This window comes from Vanessa cardui, chromosome 27 (genome assembly GCF_905220365.1).
Source record: "Vanessa cardui chromosome 27, ilVanCard2.1, whole genome shotgun sequence".
Taxonomy (NCBI): Eukaryota; Metazoa; Arthropoda; class Insecta; order Lepidoptera; family Nymphalidae; genus Vanessa; species Vanessa cardui.
Genome location: NC_061149.1, coordinates 6974977 through 6995808, shown reverse-complemented (window position 1 = coordinate 6995808; position 20832 = coordinate 6974977). Strand labels below are relative to the sequence as shown.

The window sequence follows — 20832 nt, the reverse complement described above, 5'->3', positions numbered from 1 at the left end:
TCGGAGTGGCGTACCCATGAAAACCGGTGTACACACTCGACCACGGAGGTCGTCATCAATTATCTAAATGGCATCATTTGTTATCTTCTTACTTATTTTATTAACTTTATCTCACTAACAGTTGATCGTAGTCTTTTGATTCCGTAAGTAGCAAGTGCAAATGAAAATATTCTTTATTCCAATAGGCTCATAAAAGCGTTTTTGGATAATCATGCTCCGGCGTTGAATTAAATGTGAAACCAAGATCGGAGAGTAGATTCTACTGAGAAGAACCTTGCCGGTACCCTTTCCGCCATTTTAATTACAGTATGTCAGTAAAACAACTATCACATACATTACTCTGATCCCAATGTAACTTAAGCACTTGTGTTATAAATCAGAAGGAATGACGGGACCACAAACACCCATACCCATGACGACATAGAAAACTAATGGTCATCTACATCGACTCGGCCGGGAGTCGAAACCGGAACCTCGGAGTGGCGTACCCATGAAAACCGGTGTACACACCTCTCGACCACGGAGGTCGTCAATAAATATAATAATTTTATTACTTTTATGACGCACGAATTGTGCTTTGTATATCTAGTTATGGTTCCAATATTGGGCGCCAGCGTTGGCCTCTTCTCTCAAGGAAATGAGTTGGATGCCAATATACTAAATGGTTGATAGTAAAGACTAGTATTTTAACTAAAAGGCCGATAACGCACCTATATGTGTTGCCATCTTCAACTATTACTACTATATCAGGAGAACAGTATAGCTTAGATAATTCGACATAACTCGTTAAATAAAGGTCGCTTATGTAGCATGAGTCGAGATGGCCCAGTGGTTAGAACGCGTGCATCTTAACCGATGATTGCGGGTTCAAACCCAGGCAAGCACCGCTGATTCATGTGCTTAATTTGTCTTTATAATTCATCTCGTGCTCAGCGGTGAAGGAGAACATCGTGAGGAAATCTGCATGTGACAAGTTTCATAGAAATTCTGCCACATGTGTATTCCATCAACCCGCATTGGAACAGCGTGGTTGAATATGTTCCAAACCTTCTCCTCAAAGGGAGAGGAGGCCTTTAGCCAAGCAGTGGCAATTTAAAGGCTGTTGTAGTAGTTGTAGTATGTAGCATTTCAAATCAATACTATTCAATTTTGTTTTTATTGTCATGTTTACCCCCGGCTTCATCCCAATGTGAAAAGAAGGGGAAGAGTTTATCAGGTAAATAACGCTTTTTTCTTTAGTCCTGATAATATGATGACAAAAGTTTATGTTGATCGGTTAGGTGGTAAAGTCGCGAAGGCGTAAGAAACAGATAAACAAACTTGCCTTTACATTAACAGTATTAGTTAAGTCGGATAAAAAAGACATTTAATTCAAGAATCATATAACCAGTTATGGTAATAAGTGATCTCTAAGATCAAGGAAAAAGTATAAGGATACTTTGTAATCTCAAATTGTAACAGGCGGAAGGAGCGTCCTGAACATTATAATTTAGAAACAAAACGATTACAACATAAAAAACTGAATACATATTCCCGATAGAAAACTGTTTCTTAAATTTAAATCGTTTGTAAATAATACATTGGTAAAGAAGGCATATTATTCAATACAAGATTATATATAGATGAGAAAAAAGTTTAGCTAATACTTGTTGACTTCCAGGCAGGATATATTTTATATATTATTGTATTTAACTAATATGACTGTATTTTTAGATGTTGAAAAACAGTAACTACTGAGTTTCTTGCCAGTACATCTCGGTAGAATCTGCGTTGCGAACCGGTTCAATTATTATAGTTGTTAAATGATTAAAAGTGCACGTAAAAACCTTCTTGAAAAACGCATATCTATATTTTGATATTTTGCTCTCCAGTCAAAAGAAGAATTATTATCTTGTTATGCAGATCGCTGATCTGTTTGTGCAAAATCTCGTCGTGCGTATTGTCGTTTCGATCGACGCTAATTGATACAATTATTTTATTATTTGGTTGGAAAAATATAAAATGTGTATAATCCAAAAACGTGATCTTATTCACAAAATCAAAATATATTTTATTCAAGTCGGCTTTTGCAACCACTTTTGAATCTTCTTTTAATAATCTATATCAAGTGGAGCTACCCCTGGTTCGGAAAGTAGATTATACCGAGATGAAACGGCCAGAAAGTCAGTATTTATTCTTTTTCAACAATTAAAAATTCAGTGCTGTCAGTTAAATACAATTAGGTACATACGGAGGATGTAGGTCTGATGATAGATTTCGGAAGGTGCACTAAGACTGTGGCAAATTTCTGCTTCTCTGGATATTAGTTCTGCAGCAACTTATTGCCGATATTATTCCAAATAATCCTAATATTTTTTTTTAATGATTTGCTAGTTAATTTCTAGAGGAATATCAGGAACCATTCAATTCAATCCTTACATGATGTTCAACCTCCTAATTAGCTTTAAGAAAACATCTGCATCTAACTTGCAATATATTCTGACGATATATCAGTGCTGAAAACTCATTTGTATTGTTTTTTTTACTTCATTAATTTGTAGGTGGACAGATAATATGCCACCTCATTTTCAGTAATCCACACCGTAAGAATTATTAATTATTCCTTAAAACACCATTTCTTAGTCCGATCAAGAATTTAAACCTTACTAGTATCAGCCTAGATAAGCTATACTGGACAAATTTAATAGCAATTCAGCAAAGTCAATAGCCGTTCAGAAACTGGCCATATATAATGTTTTTTTTAATCGGATCAAATTTCGATTCTCATTTAAAATATAACTATATAGTAATATATCTACATAAATGAATATCGAGACATTCCTAGCCTTAACACCCAGCTGACAAGGTCGCTGGAACTGGAAACATAATGACATACAAGTGTTTGGTATTACCGCGAACGCACGGTTCAAATTAACACAGATAAAATAACACATTTAAAAAAAAAAAAAATTAATGACACATTAAATACTTTTTTGTTTAGTGCCGATTTTGACGTGTTCCATTTTTAAAAATGAGTGATATCGAGGCTAATCAACCAGAGCGTAAATTAAGACAATGTTCGAAAATAAATTTGTGTTTAAGGTCGATATTCCACGGATGTTGTTTCGTTGGCTTCGTGGTAGTGTTGTCGTGGGGGTGTAAGATATGGTTTACGATAAGCGCAGCTGACATGAAGGAACCGATACTAAAGGATTTGAAGATATTGACGCCATTTTTTTTTACGAATTGGAATTTTGTAAGTACCTACTTTTACATATTGTTATTTTTTTTTTAATAATAATAAATAACTGTGAAAAATACACTGGTAAAATGTCAAAACTGTCGATAATTTCTCATTTATATTAAATCCTTTTTTTTTATTTTACGCGGGAAAACATCTTGCATTAATTTATAAAGCCAAGAATAACTTTGTAAAATTGATTACACTTTTTTTATGAGCAAAAATAGAACAGCAGAACATGTGTTTAATAAATATATAATAATAACTGCATTAATAAGTATTCTTAACAAATGATTCTTTTAAATTAATTTTAAATATTTGGTCAGTAAAAATATTCTAGATAAAATTAAAAATGATCGCAAAAGAATTTCGATATATTTGATTTCTTATATTATATCTTGTAGATAAGATATTACAAAAAAATAGGATAGGTCGAAGGGTGATTGAACTATAATACTTAACTATAATAGGGGTATCTTGTTACCAATGTTGGGGCATTGGCTGTTCAAGGAATCGATACATCACTACATAGTATAAAACATAAGTTTTGATGCGTTTTTTTTTTTAAATAGAGTGATTCGAGAGGAAGTATATAATGCATGGACAATAGTAAAGAAACAATTTTAGAAGTTTGTTATGTGATGTCGTAAATAAACAAATTCTGCAGTATATTTAGTATCAGTATTGCAAACGTGCGAAGTCGGGGCGGATTTGATGAAACTTTGAACGAAGCAAGCTTGAACACTCAGGATTACCATAAATATCTACAGCCTTCCATATCCGCTGTGCGTGCCAAAACAACGCCATTTGATCGTCCGACAAAAAAATATATAATATATTACATAAAAAAAGAATTAAATTGGGTTTGAATAATGTCGGAATTTATTAAATCGGTTTGAAAATTATAATATATTTTTCTACATCTACAAAAACTAATTTATTTTATATTAATGCGTCGTTACAAACATTAGTTGTTAATTAGAACTATATACTATATTATAGATTAAATACGGTCGAGTTTACAATGAATTATAATGCTATTTATGTCGTTATTAAAAAAAATACTAACAAGATATTAATGTACGCGCCAGTTGTTCTTTTGTTTTGTTACTTATTTAAATTACAGAGATTATCATTTCCTCATTATATTATAAGCTAAGGGTACACGTACGATAGAATAACGTTTTTAAGCCTCGTCTTTCATTAAGGAGAGGGTTTGTAACATATCCACCACGCTGTTCCAATGCGGGTTGGTGGAATACAAATGTGGCAGAATTTCTATGAAATTAGACACATGCAGGCTTCCTCACGATGTTTTCAGTCAAAAAACAACAAATTAAACACATGGAAATTCAGTGGTGCTTGCCTGGGTTTGAAACCGCAATCATCGGTTAAGATGCACGCGTCCTAACCACTGGGCCATCTCAGCTCTCGTTTTTTGATAAAATCCAAATAGTTTAAGTTGGAAGGACGTGTTACGTAAGCATTTTAGTAATTTAATGATTATTATTTAAGATCTGATCTCTTGAACGGTTTTGTTTTTGTACGCAATTAATTTTTTCTCGAAAAATCTCTGGTTTTTTGTTAGCATCCTCGTACGTTATAAAATATGTGTTTTGATGTGAATCTCGATACAAATTAGTATAAAGTAGGTACTTGTAAAAAGAATTTACTTTAGTACATTCGTGTTAAATAATAACTCGTTTTTATAGTATTTTTTTAATACTAATTGTAGTCTTCTCTTGCGTTCTGTGCATACATATATAATTGTATTTAACTAACATGACTGAATTTTTATCCTCCTTGGGGCAAGGTATTCGTTTTTATAATAAAATTCCACAAACATTTTTAACTTTGCCGTTTCATAAATTTAAATCATTTGTAAAAAATACATCGATAAAGAAGGCATATTTTATTCAGTGCAAGATTACGCAGACACTAAAAAAGGGCGGAATTAATAACTGTAGACTTCCAGGCAGGATAAATTATATACATATAACTTCTGAGTTTCTTGCCGGTTCTTCTCGGTAGAATCTACTTGCCGAACTGGTGATTGCTTCACTTAGTATAGTTATTAAATGACGACTCAAAAGTGCTTGTAAAAACCTATTTGAATAAAGTATATTTTGATTTTAATGTTAAAAACTACTATTAAGTAACTAATGAATTTCTTGCCGATTCTTCTCGGTACAATCTACTTTCCGAACCGGTGGTAGCTTCACTTAATATAGTTGTTAAATAACGATTCAAAAGTGTTCGTAAAAGCCTACTTGAATAAAGTTTATTTTGATTTCGATGTTTTTTTCATGTAAGGGATATAAAAGAGTAGCCTATGTATTTTCTTGGAACTCGTTTCATATCAAATTTCATCTAATACAGTTGATTGATTTGTCTGTGGAAGAACAACAGAGAGATAGATTTAAAATATTAGTATAAATTGTAATTAAACATTTGTATACATTTTTAAAAGAAACATTTTATTTATTTATAGTAGAAAGGTTGACTGACTATGATATGTTAGCTGATGGCGGTTACCCCGGCTCATTAAACTAAGATATTGTAATTTCAGTAGTTCGGGATGGCCAAAATAAAAAGTACTATCGTTTTACAATGATGCTCCAATCTCTCTATCTTTTGTTAGAATCCCCCGCTATCATCCAATTGTTTTCTAATGACAGCTCAATCATATTTAAAATAAGAAATAGTGTAATCTGTGCCCTGTCGGCACAACTAAAAGCCATTAAACCAAGAATTGAATTGAATTGAAAGAAATAGTGTTACATGCCAGTATTAAATGCTATGTTATATAAAATAATAATAATTACAGTTTTACAAATTATTCATCAATTAATTACAAAAATAATTGTATATAATATAGTAAATTCAATGTTGTATTAATAATATGCAATAATAATGTGATATAAATTATGATATAGAATCAAATGTCATAACACCGTATTGAACGTTAAGGTTACTCTCGTAACAATATATTCCTTGTGCCTGTAGTTACACTGGCTCACTCACAAAACAAACTGGAACACAACTATATTAAGTCATGTTAAACGTTTATTAGCCCCAACCAATACGGTGTTGCATCATAGGATAATTATATCAAATTATTACGTATAATGATTTTAATCGAAACTATTTATTCCACATTATTATGTACTTATAAAATCATCGTTGTAATTAGTTTTTTGATAATTTGTCGAATTTTAATTAATCTTATATGTGGCATATTTAAGACAGGCACAAATACATATATTAAATACATATATTATTAAAAATAAGCTGTCACGGAAATAAATTGGATGATTGCATGGTACCTATACATATGTATAATTAAATTGGAGTGCCTTTTTTGATTTTCCCAAAAAAGTGACGTACATTCCATTAATACAAGGAACAAGAATAAACTTGTTACGCCTAGTATCCGATTGGACAGGGTTAGTAACTCTTTTTTGGGGCAATGTATACGTTTTTACAGCAGGATCCCAGAAAACGTTCAAAAATATTTAATAATAAAATTCAAAAAAATATAGAATAGAGCGTTTGTGTGCTAAAGGATATTACAACACTAATGAATTTCTAGCTGACTGCACGCCTTGGGAATGAGATGATAGCCTTCAGGCTATTTCAAATAACAAAAATATATTTGTATTATTATTAAAAATAAATATTGCATATGTAACAGGATACGAAAAAAAAATTTGATCCCGCTGAGTTTCTTTCGCCGGTTCTTCTCAGGTCTGAGGTGTTAAATTCCGAAACGGTGGTACATTTTTTTACTATCAGTAAGAAAGTTATCGCTTCTATTTTGAGTAAAGATTTTTGACTTTGACTTTAATTTCCACTCTAATTTCACTTCCTATATTCAGATAACAGTTTCGTCGCGAAAATGTTCGCGAATCCACAGTGAATATCAAATTAAAATTGCTTTAAATTACACTTTCTTATTGATGGTCAACTGAAACACTACCGTTTTGGAAAAGAAAATACCCTGACCTGAGAAGAACCGGCGAAACAAACTCGGCGGGTTTTTTTGTCTCATGTGTTATAATACAAACCGAGAAAAAAAACCCAGTCTGGGTAGGTACAACAGCCAAAAGATTCTACCGCAAAGCAGTGACGTTGTGAGTATGATTGTTTTCTGATTTGAAAGGTATGTTCAGTTCCAAAGATCGGAGGCGCATAATTAGTATGTCTGTGATCCATTTACTTAACGGCGTCAGCCAGCAAAAAACCAGTAAAGAGGCTAACGTAGACGTATAAAATTAAAATAAATTTTTATAAATAAAAAAAAACCGCCTTCAAAAATTAACTAAAAAGAAAAAAATAATCAGTTACATCCATATCCAATTTACGATTTTTTAATCACCTCTCAAAGTCGGTGCCAACATTGCTATATATGCATATAGGTACATAATACATACATACAAAAACTAAATCTATTTATCGTATAGATGACACCATTAGACAAACCTTACTATCGATACAAATTAAATGATTTCAATATAGGAATTTATTTACTTTGTTGGCACCGCCTTCAAAAGGTGATTAAAAAATCGTAAATTGGATATGGATGTAACTGATTATTTTTATCTTTTTAGTTAATTTTTGAAGGCGGTTTTTTTTATTTATAAAAATTTATTTACTGCTTTTCAGTGTTGTTTTGTTATTTATAATTACAATTGGTAGTGTTTGTCATTCACTTTAATGCCGTTAATCATTGAGGAGTTCTCCTGGTAGTCCACCATCAGTTAGACTTCATCATAGGCATGTTTACTAACATCAATTGCTTGACGACTATCTTAAAGAAATAGAACTAAGCCCGTAAAATAGTTACTTACTAATAGGTTCTGATTACTAGTTGTGGTCTTCATCATCAGTTCCACTTCATCAAATGTCACTTTTCGTGAGCATATAACCAAGGCACTTTGAATAAAACCGAAATCACTATAGGTGTGCCTATAAAATTTGAGGAGTTCCCTCGATTTCTCCAGGATCCCATCATCAGATCCTGATCTCCTGACAATGGGACCACCTGTAAAACATGCCCTTTCAAACAAAAAAAGAATTGTCAAAATCGGCCCAGCCATCTTCGAGTAATTCGGTAACATACATAAAAAATAAAAAAAAAAAAAAGGCCCCGACGAATTGAGAACCTCCTCCTTTTTTTGAAGTCGGTTAAAAAATGATAATAATTACTCTTTTAACTTCCGTGATAATAACAACTGACCTTCGACTCATTATTTATTCAAATATAATTACAACAGTTATTACACGATGAACAATTAATTAACAATTGGCCATAGTAAATAGATATAATTTTGAAATATTGTTTGATTGGATTTGTGTTTAGTGATAAGATGTATCATCTTCTTATCTGTGGGGAAAACAGGAGCACCAAATGTTATGTTGGAAATATAAAGGTCTAACAAACTGTATGATTAATTTAAATAAAGAAAAAATAACACGAGTGACTAACCTATACTTTCAGTTCTTTATTTATTTATAATCGAATTCAATTACCAATCAGTATATAAAGTAAAGTAAAGTTAAGAAACAGCCCGTAAATTTGGTGGAATACAAATGTGGCAGAATTTCTATGCAATTAGACACATGCAGGTTTCCTCACGATGTTTTCAGTTGTGAGCACGAGATGAAGTAAAAAAAAACAATAAATTCAACATATGGATGTTCAGCGGTGCATGCCTGGGTTTGAACATGCAATCATCGGTTAAGATGCACGCGTTCTAACCACTAGGCCATCTCAGCTCACGATATTGTAATACATATAAAAGGTCAATGCGTATATAAGAACAATAAATATCACGATCGATACGAACAGACTCGAACCTAATCGACCGACAGACAAACGAACATTAAAACTGTTACTAAGCGTTCTGCTGTATTTATGTGTTTCCGCTCGGATCAGGCTGAGAAGAGGGTAGTTCTTGTATGAATAGATTAAATTGAACGAAAAATAAGCAACAAATAATTTTATATCTTTATAATATCTTTATGACTACCTTAACAGAGATCCCCCACAGATCGGCAGTTTTCTTAACACCTAGTGATCTGAAAGAACTTATTATGACATTTAGACCTACTGTATTCAATTTAAAACTTATATTACATTCTTTCACGTTGTTTTTTAATAATGATTCAGCAACGGTGGGAGAGGGATTTAGTGAGCTAGTAGTAACGGAATGTCAGCAAAAACTTTTTCAAAAATATTTGCTACATCCTGATCTGAGGAAAATAAATTATTATCAATAGATAAAAACTAATGTCGGAGACGTTATTGTTGACTCTTCCAGTTTTGCAATTAATAATTTTCCATGTCATTTTAATTTTATCAGGAGCGTCAAATAGTTTTATATATATAACAATATAATGGCATATATCCTTATTTGCGTAATACACCTTATGAATAGGAGTTTTTTATTACATTTTCATTTGAATGTATGTCAAATGTTGTTTATTTGACTTTTGTCCTCTTGTGGTTCCAATAGATTAAAAGTTTCTGCATTATACAATATCTTTAATAAAAAAATTAAAATGACTGGCTAACATACAATGCACAGTTTAAACCGGTATCCGTTTCTGTAATAAAATTACTTTTTTTATGAAATAGGTTGGCGGCGAACATATGGGCCATCTGGTGGTAAGTGGTCACCTTCACCCATAGACAATGACGCTGTAAGAAATATTAACTATTCCTTACATCGTCAATGTACTACCAACCTTGGGAATTAAGATGCTATGTCCCTTGTGGCTGTAGTTACACTGGCTCACTCAGCCTTCAAACCGGAACACAATAATACTGCGTACTGTTGTTTACTACCAAGTAATCCCTGATGTTAGGAATATGAAAATTAAGCAAGGTATTGAGCTGAAAAATTGTTGAGAAATCTCAATTATTATCTTAAAGACTCAACATTTTTAAAATTAGATGGATAGACAGGTTTGTCTTTAGGATTACTTTTAAGAGAAGACATATGTTATAGCTTTTTAATAATTCAACACCCGAGTGAAATATACATCTTATGGTAATTTGAGAAGTCCGAATTATAATTTAAAACTATTCAGCTGATATGAAATGATATGACATATACAACTTGATTTACTTTAAGTTACTATGTCAGTAAATAGTTATACTCGTATATAGCATGTTATTAAGTTTCCCGTAAATAATTAAGGGGTTGAAATCTAAACTCAAAGTTAGGGTATCCCAATCCTGTTTGGGTAAAGGTTGTCAAAAAAAGTTATATTCTCGTTAACAATCTGAAATGTTCTTAATGTGAATGTAAACTAGATTTAAACTGTTAGACAAGCTGGTACATGATAAAAAATACTAAATAAATACTGGACAACATCACATACATTACTCTGATCCCAATGTAAAAGTAGCTAAGGCACTTGTGTTATGGAAAATTAGAGGTATCGACGGTACCAATATAATCCGGATTGGAGGTGGTCACTGTCGCTTAGACACTGGCACCTACCAATATCCATAGCACGCATTTCTTGTATCTCAGTTATGATTGGGCGGGCTCACTCATCCTTCGAACCGGAACACAGCAGTAACAAGTACTGCTGCTTGGCGGCAGAATATCTGATGAGTGGGTGGTACTAACCCCGGCGGACCTGAGTAAGGCCCTACCACCAAATTCAACACTGGTTTTCAACGTACTAGTCTAAACCAGTTGGTAATCTTGCCATCGCGATGTAGAAATATAAATATTTCTGTGTGGCGCCATCTAGTACTCTATAGTGAAGTTACACGACAGCCAACTAAAGTGTGTTGTACGATAAAAGGAAAATTGATGAAAATAAAACATAAGACGATTAAGAGGCTGTTTTATGCTCTGTAATACAGAAACTATAGTTTTGTGATATCATAATTATATAGGAAGAATGAAATTATTGTTAACAACCTATTGTGGAAGGAAAATCGTTGGCAGTTTCGCGTGGAAGTTGGCAATTAAAGCCTATATATTTATTAAAGAATTCTTTTATGCTTTTTCGAAATGCAGACGATGAATTCGCTTTAACATTATTCTACATTTAATAAGTACGGATTATTTACTATGTATTTTATCCGTTCGAGCTCGATATTTCGACATTATCTACGAATGTCTTGTTCACGAGAAATATCCAACGGATAAAAAGAAAAAACATGGCAAATATCCCGTAGTTAATAACTGTAATAATAAAAATAACCATGTTAATTTAAAATCTAACATTATTCTAGTACAGAGGTGCTATTTTGTAAGAACTTTCTTCATGAGTCATTAATGTAATGTCGAAAAGCTAGTTATGATGAGCCAAAATAACAACATTTGACGCCAAATCATAGGTCGAGAGCTTGATTAATCAATGGTATTCACTATGGATTAGCGAAAAAACTTCGACGGATTTTTTTTTCGGAATTTTGAAAGAAAAAAAAAGTGGAAATAAGTAGATAAGTGTAATAGCGTTTTATTATAAATAAAGATATATCAATCATAAACTCATAGTTATGCAGAATATAGCTGAGTAGCAAATGAAAAACGTAAATCTAAGATTTGTTTATCATTCTTCCTATTTCCATTGAATTGAATAGGCTATACCCACATATATCCAATGATTTTCATAATAAATATAGCTTGTAACATTTAATGATCATATTCCGTAGTAAATTTCGATTTTGTCGTTAGAATCATTCTACAGATTGTTGTCACTCGTTCATAATCGGCTGGTGCACAGCGGACCGTGATAATTAACATGTATGAGCCTATAATTACATTGTTTCCCTCACATGATCTTCAACATAGCAATACAATCACATTCGCAAATAAATAAGACTTTTTAGTATTTATTTGAATACGATTATGACCTCTATTTTTAGGTAGACATGGACCAATTTCCCATTGAAGTTATTTTAACTTAAGACTATCAAAGATTACTATAAAAATTCATAACGATTAATTTAGTAATTTGTAAAAAGCTCCAGTAGTACATCACGGAACTATTTGGCTGTAACGTTTTTTACATTCGATGGTAGATGTCGCTAGTAGTACATTAGATCGCGCTGACGGAGTTCGCTGTCCGTTGATACATAAGCGCGGCCAACGAGGAGCAAAGCATACTTACCTGGCGTAGGGGACACCGTGATCATGAAGGCGGTTCCCCCAGAGCGAGGCCTATCCATTGCACTGCGGATGGGTTGACCTCTGCGATTATCCCTAATGCGGATAACTCGGACGCGTAATTTTTGGTAGTGGGGACTGCGTACGCGCCGTCCCCCTTGAAATAATAAACTAGAGTGTCATCTAAATAAAACCATAGAGCGAATCATTATACTTATGTGCTTATAACTTATATACTCGTGTTAGGCGTCAAAGATCGGGGACCTAAACGTACTAATTTGCGCTTACAGTCTACCCGTGACCATGAACGTTAAGTGCTCGAAACGTCGGTATGTTAAAAATAATTAATGTAAGCGATTAAAATCCGTTTATACTAGTTTTATTTCAATGTGTAATAATCGAGAAAATTTAAGACAACATTAACCCAGTACGGACTGGAAACATCAAATAAAATTCGCCGGTTGGAATACCTAAAAGTCAAACATGCCCGATTCGTAACGTCCATGAACTTCCTAATTTGCTCTTTCCGACTTCAAGAGGTTATCAATTCGTCTGTATTATCAACATCAGTTAGTTGTCTAACTTTTGTAACTGCTATGAAGCAGTCTCTCTATCAGACATGATACATGAGGTTTCTACTAAAGTATTGAGCCTAAAGTGATTCCTCGAAAAACTGTAAACTAATAATAATACCACACAAACACCGTGAACAATTTATTTGTTGGAAGATCATTAATATATGACAAAAATAGAAAAAGATTCAAAATTGATCCTTGTGGAACGCCCATTTTTAGTACAGATCAAGAAGACTTAATTCCATGAATAGAATTTGAAATCTATGATCTCATGATCAATATTTTTGTCATTAATACCGTAACGTTTGAGCTTTAAAAAATAAAAGTAAAGTAACAGCCTGTAAATTACCCACTGCTGGGCTAAGGCCTCCTCTTCCATTAAGGAGAGGAGATTTGGAACATATTCCACCACGCTGTTCCGATGCGAGTTGGTGGAATGCACATGCGGCAGAATTTCGATGAAATTACACGAGATGAATTATAAACACAAATTAAGCACACAATATATATAGTGGTGCTTGCTGGGTTTGAACCCAAAATCATCGATTAAGATGCGTTCTAACCACTGGGCCATCTCAGCTCGTTTGAGTTTTAATCAGTCAATATTGAAATCACCACACACAAACAAATTCAACTATTCTACAAATAGTTCAAGAACATATATAATATAGTGAATTCATATTAAACAAAAATTTTCGGGGAGAAAGCGACGGCACACACAAACTATAATGCATCGCTGAAACGTTGGAAAGGTACAGCATTGCATACGACTTTGTGGTCAGTCAGTCTTGGTGGTTGGGCTTTGTGCAAGCCCGTCTGGGTAGGTATCACCCACTCATCAGTTATTCTACCGCCAAATAACAGTACTCAGTACTCTGTTGTTGTGTTCGGGTTTGAAGGAGGAGTGAGCCAGTGTAACTCTGTAGTAACTGCACAAGGGACATAACATCTTAATTCCCATGGTTGGTAGCAAATTGACGATGTAAAGAATAGTTAATATTTCTTACAGCGTCATTGTCTATGGGTGATGGTGACCACTTACGATCAGATGGCCCAGCGTCCGCGTCTAGCAAACTATACCATAAAAAAAATTATCTCTCCTGGATGAGATTGGAGATCATTAATCTTCCGTAAAAATAGTTTACCCTATCATAGACAATACATTAATGTTATAATACACCAACAATTCTTTTTCACCTATGCCCTATATATGTTGTACAATATTTATCTAAAAAAAGCAGTTTTGTGTTTTTTACCAAAATCAAATTTATTTATGGAAATTAGATTATTGTAAATGTCCGAAACTGAGATGGACCAGTGGTTAGAATGCATGCATCTTAACCGATGATCGCTGGGTTTAAACCCAGGCAAGCATCACTTAATTTTCATGTGCTTAATTAGTGTATATAGTCAATCTCAGCATGGTAGAATATGCTACTAAACTTTTCTTTAAAGAGAGAGAAGCCTTTAGAGAAGAATTTACAGGCTGTTACTTGTAAGTCAAATAATGGAGTATACATAAATTAAGATTTAGAAATTTTCTAAATTTATTTATTCATTCTTTACCTATTTCTTTATCTTTATAAATTAAGATTATACATACATATGATTCTGTGCATCTATTAGGCTATTTGAATTCAGAAATGCACAAATTATGAATTTTTATTTTCTACTGTTTTTATATTTATTAAAATTTTTATTTATAATTTTTGTGTTTATAGATAACTGCTATTATATATTAGTATTTAAATGCAGATTCATAGAATTAATCTTGTAGTATGTTGTACTCTGAATAAACATGTCGCACCTTTAGTAATATAAGGAATCAAGTCAAAATTTTTTAAAACTGACTTTAAATGCTAAGGGCACAGAATGAGATGCACCACCGATTAGCGCTGACAGAGAGAGAAAAAGAATCATAATAACTCTGTAATTACATTTGTCTCTCTCACACTCCCTGCTCCCTATTTCATATGTATAACTTAAATAATAAAAATGTTATTTAAAAAAAAAATATCTGTTATGGATTTTCCAAAAAGATACTATTTTGGATTGTGCCTTTATGCCTAAGGGTGCAATGTGTTATATCTTTTATCTATTGAGAGTTGAACCAAAGCCCTGTTGCATTTTTTTAGATACTACTACAATTTTTAAATTTGATTGAAATTAATTCTGCTTTAAATGTAATTGCATTAATTTGTTAATATTATGTACCTAAAGACCAGTCAACAGATCTGGTTAAGCTTGCAAGCTGCTACAATTCTTTGAGAGTGAAAGATGTAAACAGTCTTTTTAAATTTAGATGTATTGATGATTATAAATATTTTAAATATATTATTTTTATAGTTCTGTTGGTATCTTTACTAAATTTAATATATTATAATTTATTATGTGCTCATATATATGAGGTTTGTTTAGTGATAATCATCCTGGTTAAGGTAAATAATGTGGCTCAGTCGATGAGGCATTCAAATTATCCTTATGCTTAATTAACTCATTCTCAATCATTGGATATCTTTTTTTTTAGGGTTTATAAACAAGTTGTGGGTAGACAGTAGCTCAATTTTCAGTTCATTATTGTGACTCAAACCTTATTTGTGCATATCACATACATTTATTTATTTTTTATATTATACGGGTAGGCATATGACTCCACTCCTGATGGTAAGTGGAAATGGAATCGCGAAAACGACTAGTACGCACAGCAATAATGAGCTGCACTAGTCACCCTCGCCATACCGCCAAGATGCCTCTTCACGCCTTCGATGCCTCGTATGAAGGCACCCAGGTTATAAGAGGGGATATAATGACTTCACAATCTGTTGAACAAGATATCAAAGCATTTTTGATGCACACGAACTACGGTTTATACAATAAATTGTGTTCTATGCAGTCTGCGGATTATAAAAATCATCAGAGGTCAATGTTCAAATCTCCAACTTTCGAGTTATATGAAAAATATACGAGATATTTTGTTTATAGTACGTAATCCTTGCGTCACTAGGATTTTTAAGTTAAAAGGCGCCTACATATATGTTAAAAACAAAATACTTCCCGAGTTTTCATAGCAAATTCGAAGTTTCAGTCGTTGAAATTCATCAGTCAAATCGACAATATTTATGCTTGAGGATAAGTTACTTTAACGCCAAATAAACACTATTAACACTCGTTTGAGCAATTTTAAATTAAATTTACCACATCAAGTAACTTTTAAAGTTCAAAACTATCTGTAATTCAAATATTTTAAATTCAATGTTGTTGTTGACATGTCAATCGGACCACCAGTGTTGCAATATGAATTAACAAGGAAATAACACGTTCATTAATATTCTAAAAACAAACAAATTTAACAATTCGAATATAAAAATAGAAGTACAACACTTACATAATATAGATTACAGATAGTAGATAAATTAGCACAATTTCGGCAGATAAAGTTCCCTGAACCGTGAAGTATTTAGAAATCTATACTTACCTACATTATAAATGCGGAAGTAGATCTATCTTTTACCTTACCAAACTTAATCCGAGATCGAGAGCTTGATTAATCTATGATATTCACTATGGATTTATGGACTTTTTTATGGAATAGGTTGGCGGACGAGCATATGGGTCACCTGATGGTAAGTGGTCACCATCACCCATAGACAATGACGCTGTAAGAAATATTAACTATTCCTTACATCGCCAATGCGCCACCAACCATAGGAACTAAGATGCTATGGCCCTTGTGCCTGTAGTTACACTGGCTCACTCACCCTTCAAACCGGAACACAATAAGACTGCGTAGGTACTGTTATTTGGCGGTAGAATAACAGATAAGTGGGTGATACCTACCCAGACGGGCTTGCAAAAAGCACTACCACCAAGTAATAAATAAAATTAAAGTGGAAATATTTACTTAATTGTAATTATGAATGAGAGTCGAGATGGCCCAGTGGTTAGAACGCGTGCATCTTAACCGATGATTGCGGGTTCAAATCCAGGCAAGCACCGCTGATTCATGTGCTTAATTTGTCTTTATAATTCATCTCGTACTTGGCGGTGAAGGAAAACATCGTGAGGAAACCTGCATGTGACAAATTTCATAGAAATTCTGCCACATGTGTTTTCCACCAACCCGCATTGGCACAGCGTGGTGGAATATGTTCCAAACCTTCTCCTCTAAGAGAGAGGAGGCCTTTAGCCCAGCAGTGGGAATTTAGAGGCTGTTGTTGTTGTTGTATATTATGAATAAAGATATATTAATCATGGACTCTTAGTGGTTCGCAATATTGCTGAGTAATTTCGCGTGAAACACCTTAATATAAGGTTTGTTCATCTTTCATAATGTGACCATGCTTTACATATAAAACAACTTGCTATGTACATAATACACAATGTTGCATTGTAAGTGGATAATAATAAAAAATGAATATTGTATGTTAATCAATATAATTGGCATATAATTACCTGATGATATCACCTACAATTATTTTATTGGAGACGGGTGACAAGTCTGTTATCATAATCATACAATCAGAAGTGACATTAGTATTAGTAGACTATTTTCACTAGTTTTTGACCCCCTATTTTTAGAAACAATAATAAGAGGCAACCGGGTCAAACCCGGGTTCGACTATCGAAACTCCTTCCCACCACTTGTAAGAAGACAAAAGAAAATCCACCCCTCGAGGCCCCTCCCCCTATAAATCGTCTTATTAATGGCCCCCTCAATCAAAATGAAGCCAACCTATTGTCTGGTTTCCAACCACTTATACTGAGTGGTGTTATTACTCGATATGTTATATTTTGGTATGTACCATATATATTTTGGAATCTTTTATGTATTATGTAGGTGACAATAAGCTAGCTGATAAGTGGTCACCACGGCCATGGGAGCTATAAGCCAAACCATTCCTTTCACCACTAACGAGCCATTAACCTTGAGAGCTAAGATGTTATGGTTCTTGTCCCTGTAGATACAATGTCACACTCACCCTTCAAAAGAAAACACTACAATACAAAGTATGGATGTACAAAATACAATGTAAATCTTTAAGAGGCCCCTTGACAATAGGGGCAGTCGACACGTAACGCCTCAATCGTAACGATTGTTAGGTTTTATAAGATTGTTGGGATTTTTATAAAAAATTATAATTTAAAAAAAATGTATATGTATATATATAAATGTATTGTATCATTCATATTCAGACTAAATTAATACTGAAATTGAATTTTTACATTATTGATAATAAAATGCAAAAAGGCCAACGACACGCGGTGTTCCCAGGCGGTCACCCATCCAAGTACTGAACGCGCCCGATGTTGCTTAACTTCGGTGATCGGACGAGAACCGGTGTATTCAACATGGTATGGACGTTGGCGATAATTGAACCAAAAAACACTGATATAATACTTACTTAGAGGTGGTTTTATTATTTAAATTGTGTCAGAATAATGCGTAGAGTAACAAAAGCCGTTAACAAAGAACGAATAAGTCCGGCTACAGGTAAAATTCTCAAGGAGTACTGCAAGGTAGCGGTTTAGGACCGTTCCTTTTTCTGATCTACATCAATGAAATGCCAGATATAGACATAAATATAGTGAGATAAGATATACATAAATGACAATTCTACTGAGATGATAATTATGTGAAATAAAGCAATTAACTATTAACAATTAACACAATAAGGCATGCATTGAACTATTGACGCGTATTATTAAAAGTGTATAAGATAGATGCACTACAAGAGTAAAGATATTAGTAAAATAATGATAAACATGCATATTACGGTGAAAATATTATCTATTAAGAATACATTATGTTAGATGTCATATAACATAAATTGTTTACGTTAAACACAATACAGTCTGTAAAGTAGACAACACATCCATTGGAGCTTACTTGGACGAGAAAAAAAAGTGTTATGCTTATGACATTGGGGTGATAGATGTCGCTAGTAGTATAATAAATAGATCGCGCTGACGAAGTTCGCTGTCCGTTGATACATAAGCGCGGCCAACGAGGAGCAAAGCATACTTACCTGGCGTAGGGGACACCGTGATCATGAAGGCGGTTCCCCCAGAGCGAGGCCTATCCATTGCACTGCGGATGGGTTGACCTCTGCGATTATCCCTAATGCGGATAACTCGGACGCGTAATTTTTGGTAGTGGGGACTGCGTACGCGCCGTCCCCCTTATTATCTATATGTATTACATAAATCGATAAGCAACTGCAGAAGTTTATAAATTATTCCAACCCTGACAGGAGTAAAGTCAAACGAACAGCAAATTGCCGCGGTATCATTGGTCGAGTGTTTTATTAGTGTATAATAATTACTATGGATTTACAAATTTTGAAATTGTATATATTTTACATTACATTGAATTAGGTATAGAATCCTAAGTTAGGTACCTGGTTTATCTTCAGCTAATATTTTAGAGAATATAATAATGGAATCTAACCCCTGAAATCAACTACCTGAAATTGAATGTTTTGTACCCTTTCATTCGAAAGAAAATGGCTTCACTTTATTATACCATTTAATTTTTTTTTTTGCATTTATTCGTGTATGAAATCTCTTCAAATGTGTGGGACGTGTTCTGTGAATCTGACATGATAAAAATGAGACTCTTAATGCTATTAAATTAATAAAAAAAATAATAAAGTGAAATTTTACATTCGGTGATCGGACGAGAACCGGTTTATTCAACATGGTATGGACGTTGGCAAGAAAATAATCAAAAAACACAAATATAATAGATTTATTTTATCTATCTATTTAACTCTTTGCATCTTAACATCAAGGAAGGCAGGGATTATTTGAATGATATGTTATATATAATACTAGATTAGAACAGCTACTAAGGAATGAAGACGTTTTCCATCTAGTTATTGATTCTTCGAATATGGAGTACCGCAAGGTAGCATTTTTTGGTCATTTCATTTTCTGATCTCCTACGATGATTATTGAACACATAAAATTCTCACTTTGAAATAGAAACAAATTTGTAGCTGAAATAGTTGAAGGTTTTGAATTTATATAAATTCAGATTAATTTAACCAAAAGTAAATACTTGTCATACCTAAAGTATAACATGAGTGGTTTTCACGTCAATATTTACCGAAATCAAACTGTAAATGTCAATGTTGAATGAAAAGCAAAAAAGGCCAACGACACGCGGTGTTCCCAGGCGGTCACCCATCCAAGTACTGAACGCGCCCGATGTTGCTTAACTTCGGTGATCGGACGAGAACCGGTGTATTCACCATGGTATGGACGTTGGCGAAATAATGATCAAAAAACACTGAAACGATACTCTTCATTTATCAGACTTACTTAAATGCGTAGAGTAACAAAGGTAGTTAACAAAGAACGAATTAGGTCCGGCAATAGGTAAAACTCTTAAGGAGTACCGCGAGGTAACGTTTTAGCATAGTATATTTTTTTGATCTACGTCAATGAAACACACAACTAACAATTCTATTCAGATGATAAATAAAAAAAATAATAAACAAAAACCGTTAATTCAGTCGCGTCATTGATAATAAATAATAAAGATTTCGTTATTTCATTATTACGCTAAAAAAAGCTTTAGCTCAAAATCATTTAGTATATACAATATATACTAAATGATTTTGAGACTGGCCAAAGTCCAAGTTAATATAGAGAAAGAGCCTAGAAATCACTAATCTACCTGACAAATTTGCAGTTGGTAGGTATTATTAGTATTTGTGTGATAGCTTCTGAGATTTCGTTACTAATCGGCGAGTAGTTCTAAGTTTCTAGTGTATGCTAGTAGTATATAATATGTATTTCTGTTTATATTAATTTTTATGTTTTTACCCTTTTAGTATTCCCCTAATCTTTGTTTCAGCAAATCGATTTACAGCTAGTCATATAATATCTCGGTAGG

General features: G+C 33.2%; 1 protein-coding gene and 4 non-coding genes across 5 annotated transcripts in view; 3 read left to right on the top strand and 2 right to left on the bottom strand.

Moving 5' to 3' along the window:
* The first annotated feature begins 2946 nt into the window (after positions 1-2946).
* LOC124541200 (androgen-dependent TFPI-regulating protein-like) overlaps positions 2947-20832 on the top strand; it is a 46970-nt gene continuing 29084 nt past the window's right edge. Inside the window, exon 1 of the mRNA XM_047119070.1 lies at positions 2947-3235. Within this exon, the coding sequence (XP_046975026.1) occupies positions 3011-3235 (225 nt within the window). The 5' untranslated portion in view covers positions 2947-3010. The remainder of the gene's footprint in view (positions 3236-20832) is intronic.
* LOC124541311 lies at positions 12354-12515 on the top strand. Its single transcript, XR_006967224.1, has one exon. It is a non-coding gene; the product is annotated as a U1 spliceosomal RNA (small nuclear RNA).
* On the bottom strand, positions 18180-18298 carry LOC124541309. The gene has a single exon (XR_006967222.1). It is a non-coding gene; the product is annotated as a 5S ribosomal RNA (ribosomal RNA).
* LOC124541310 lies at positions 18951-19112 on the top strand. The gene has a single exon (XR_006967223.1). It is a non-coding gene; the product is annotated as a U1 spliceosomal RNA (small nuclear RNA).
* LOC124541287 lies at positions 20085-20203 on the bottom strand. The gene has a single exon (XR_006967203.1). It is a non-coding gene; the product is annotated as a 5S ribosomal RNA (ribosomal RNA).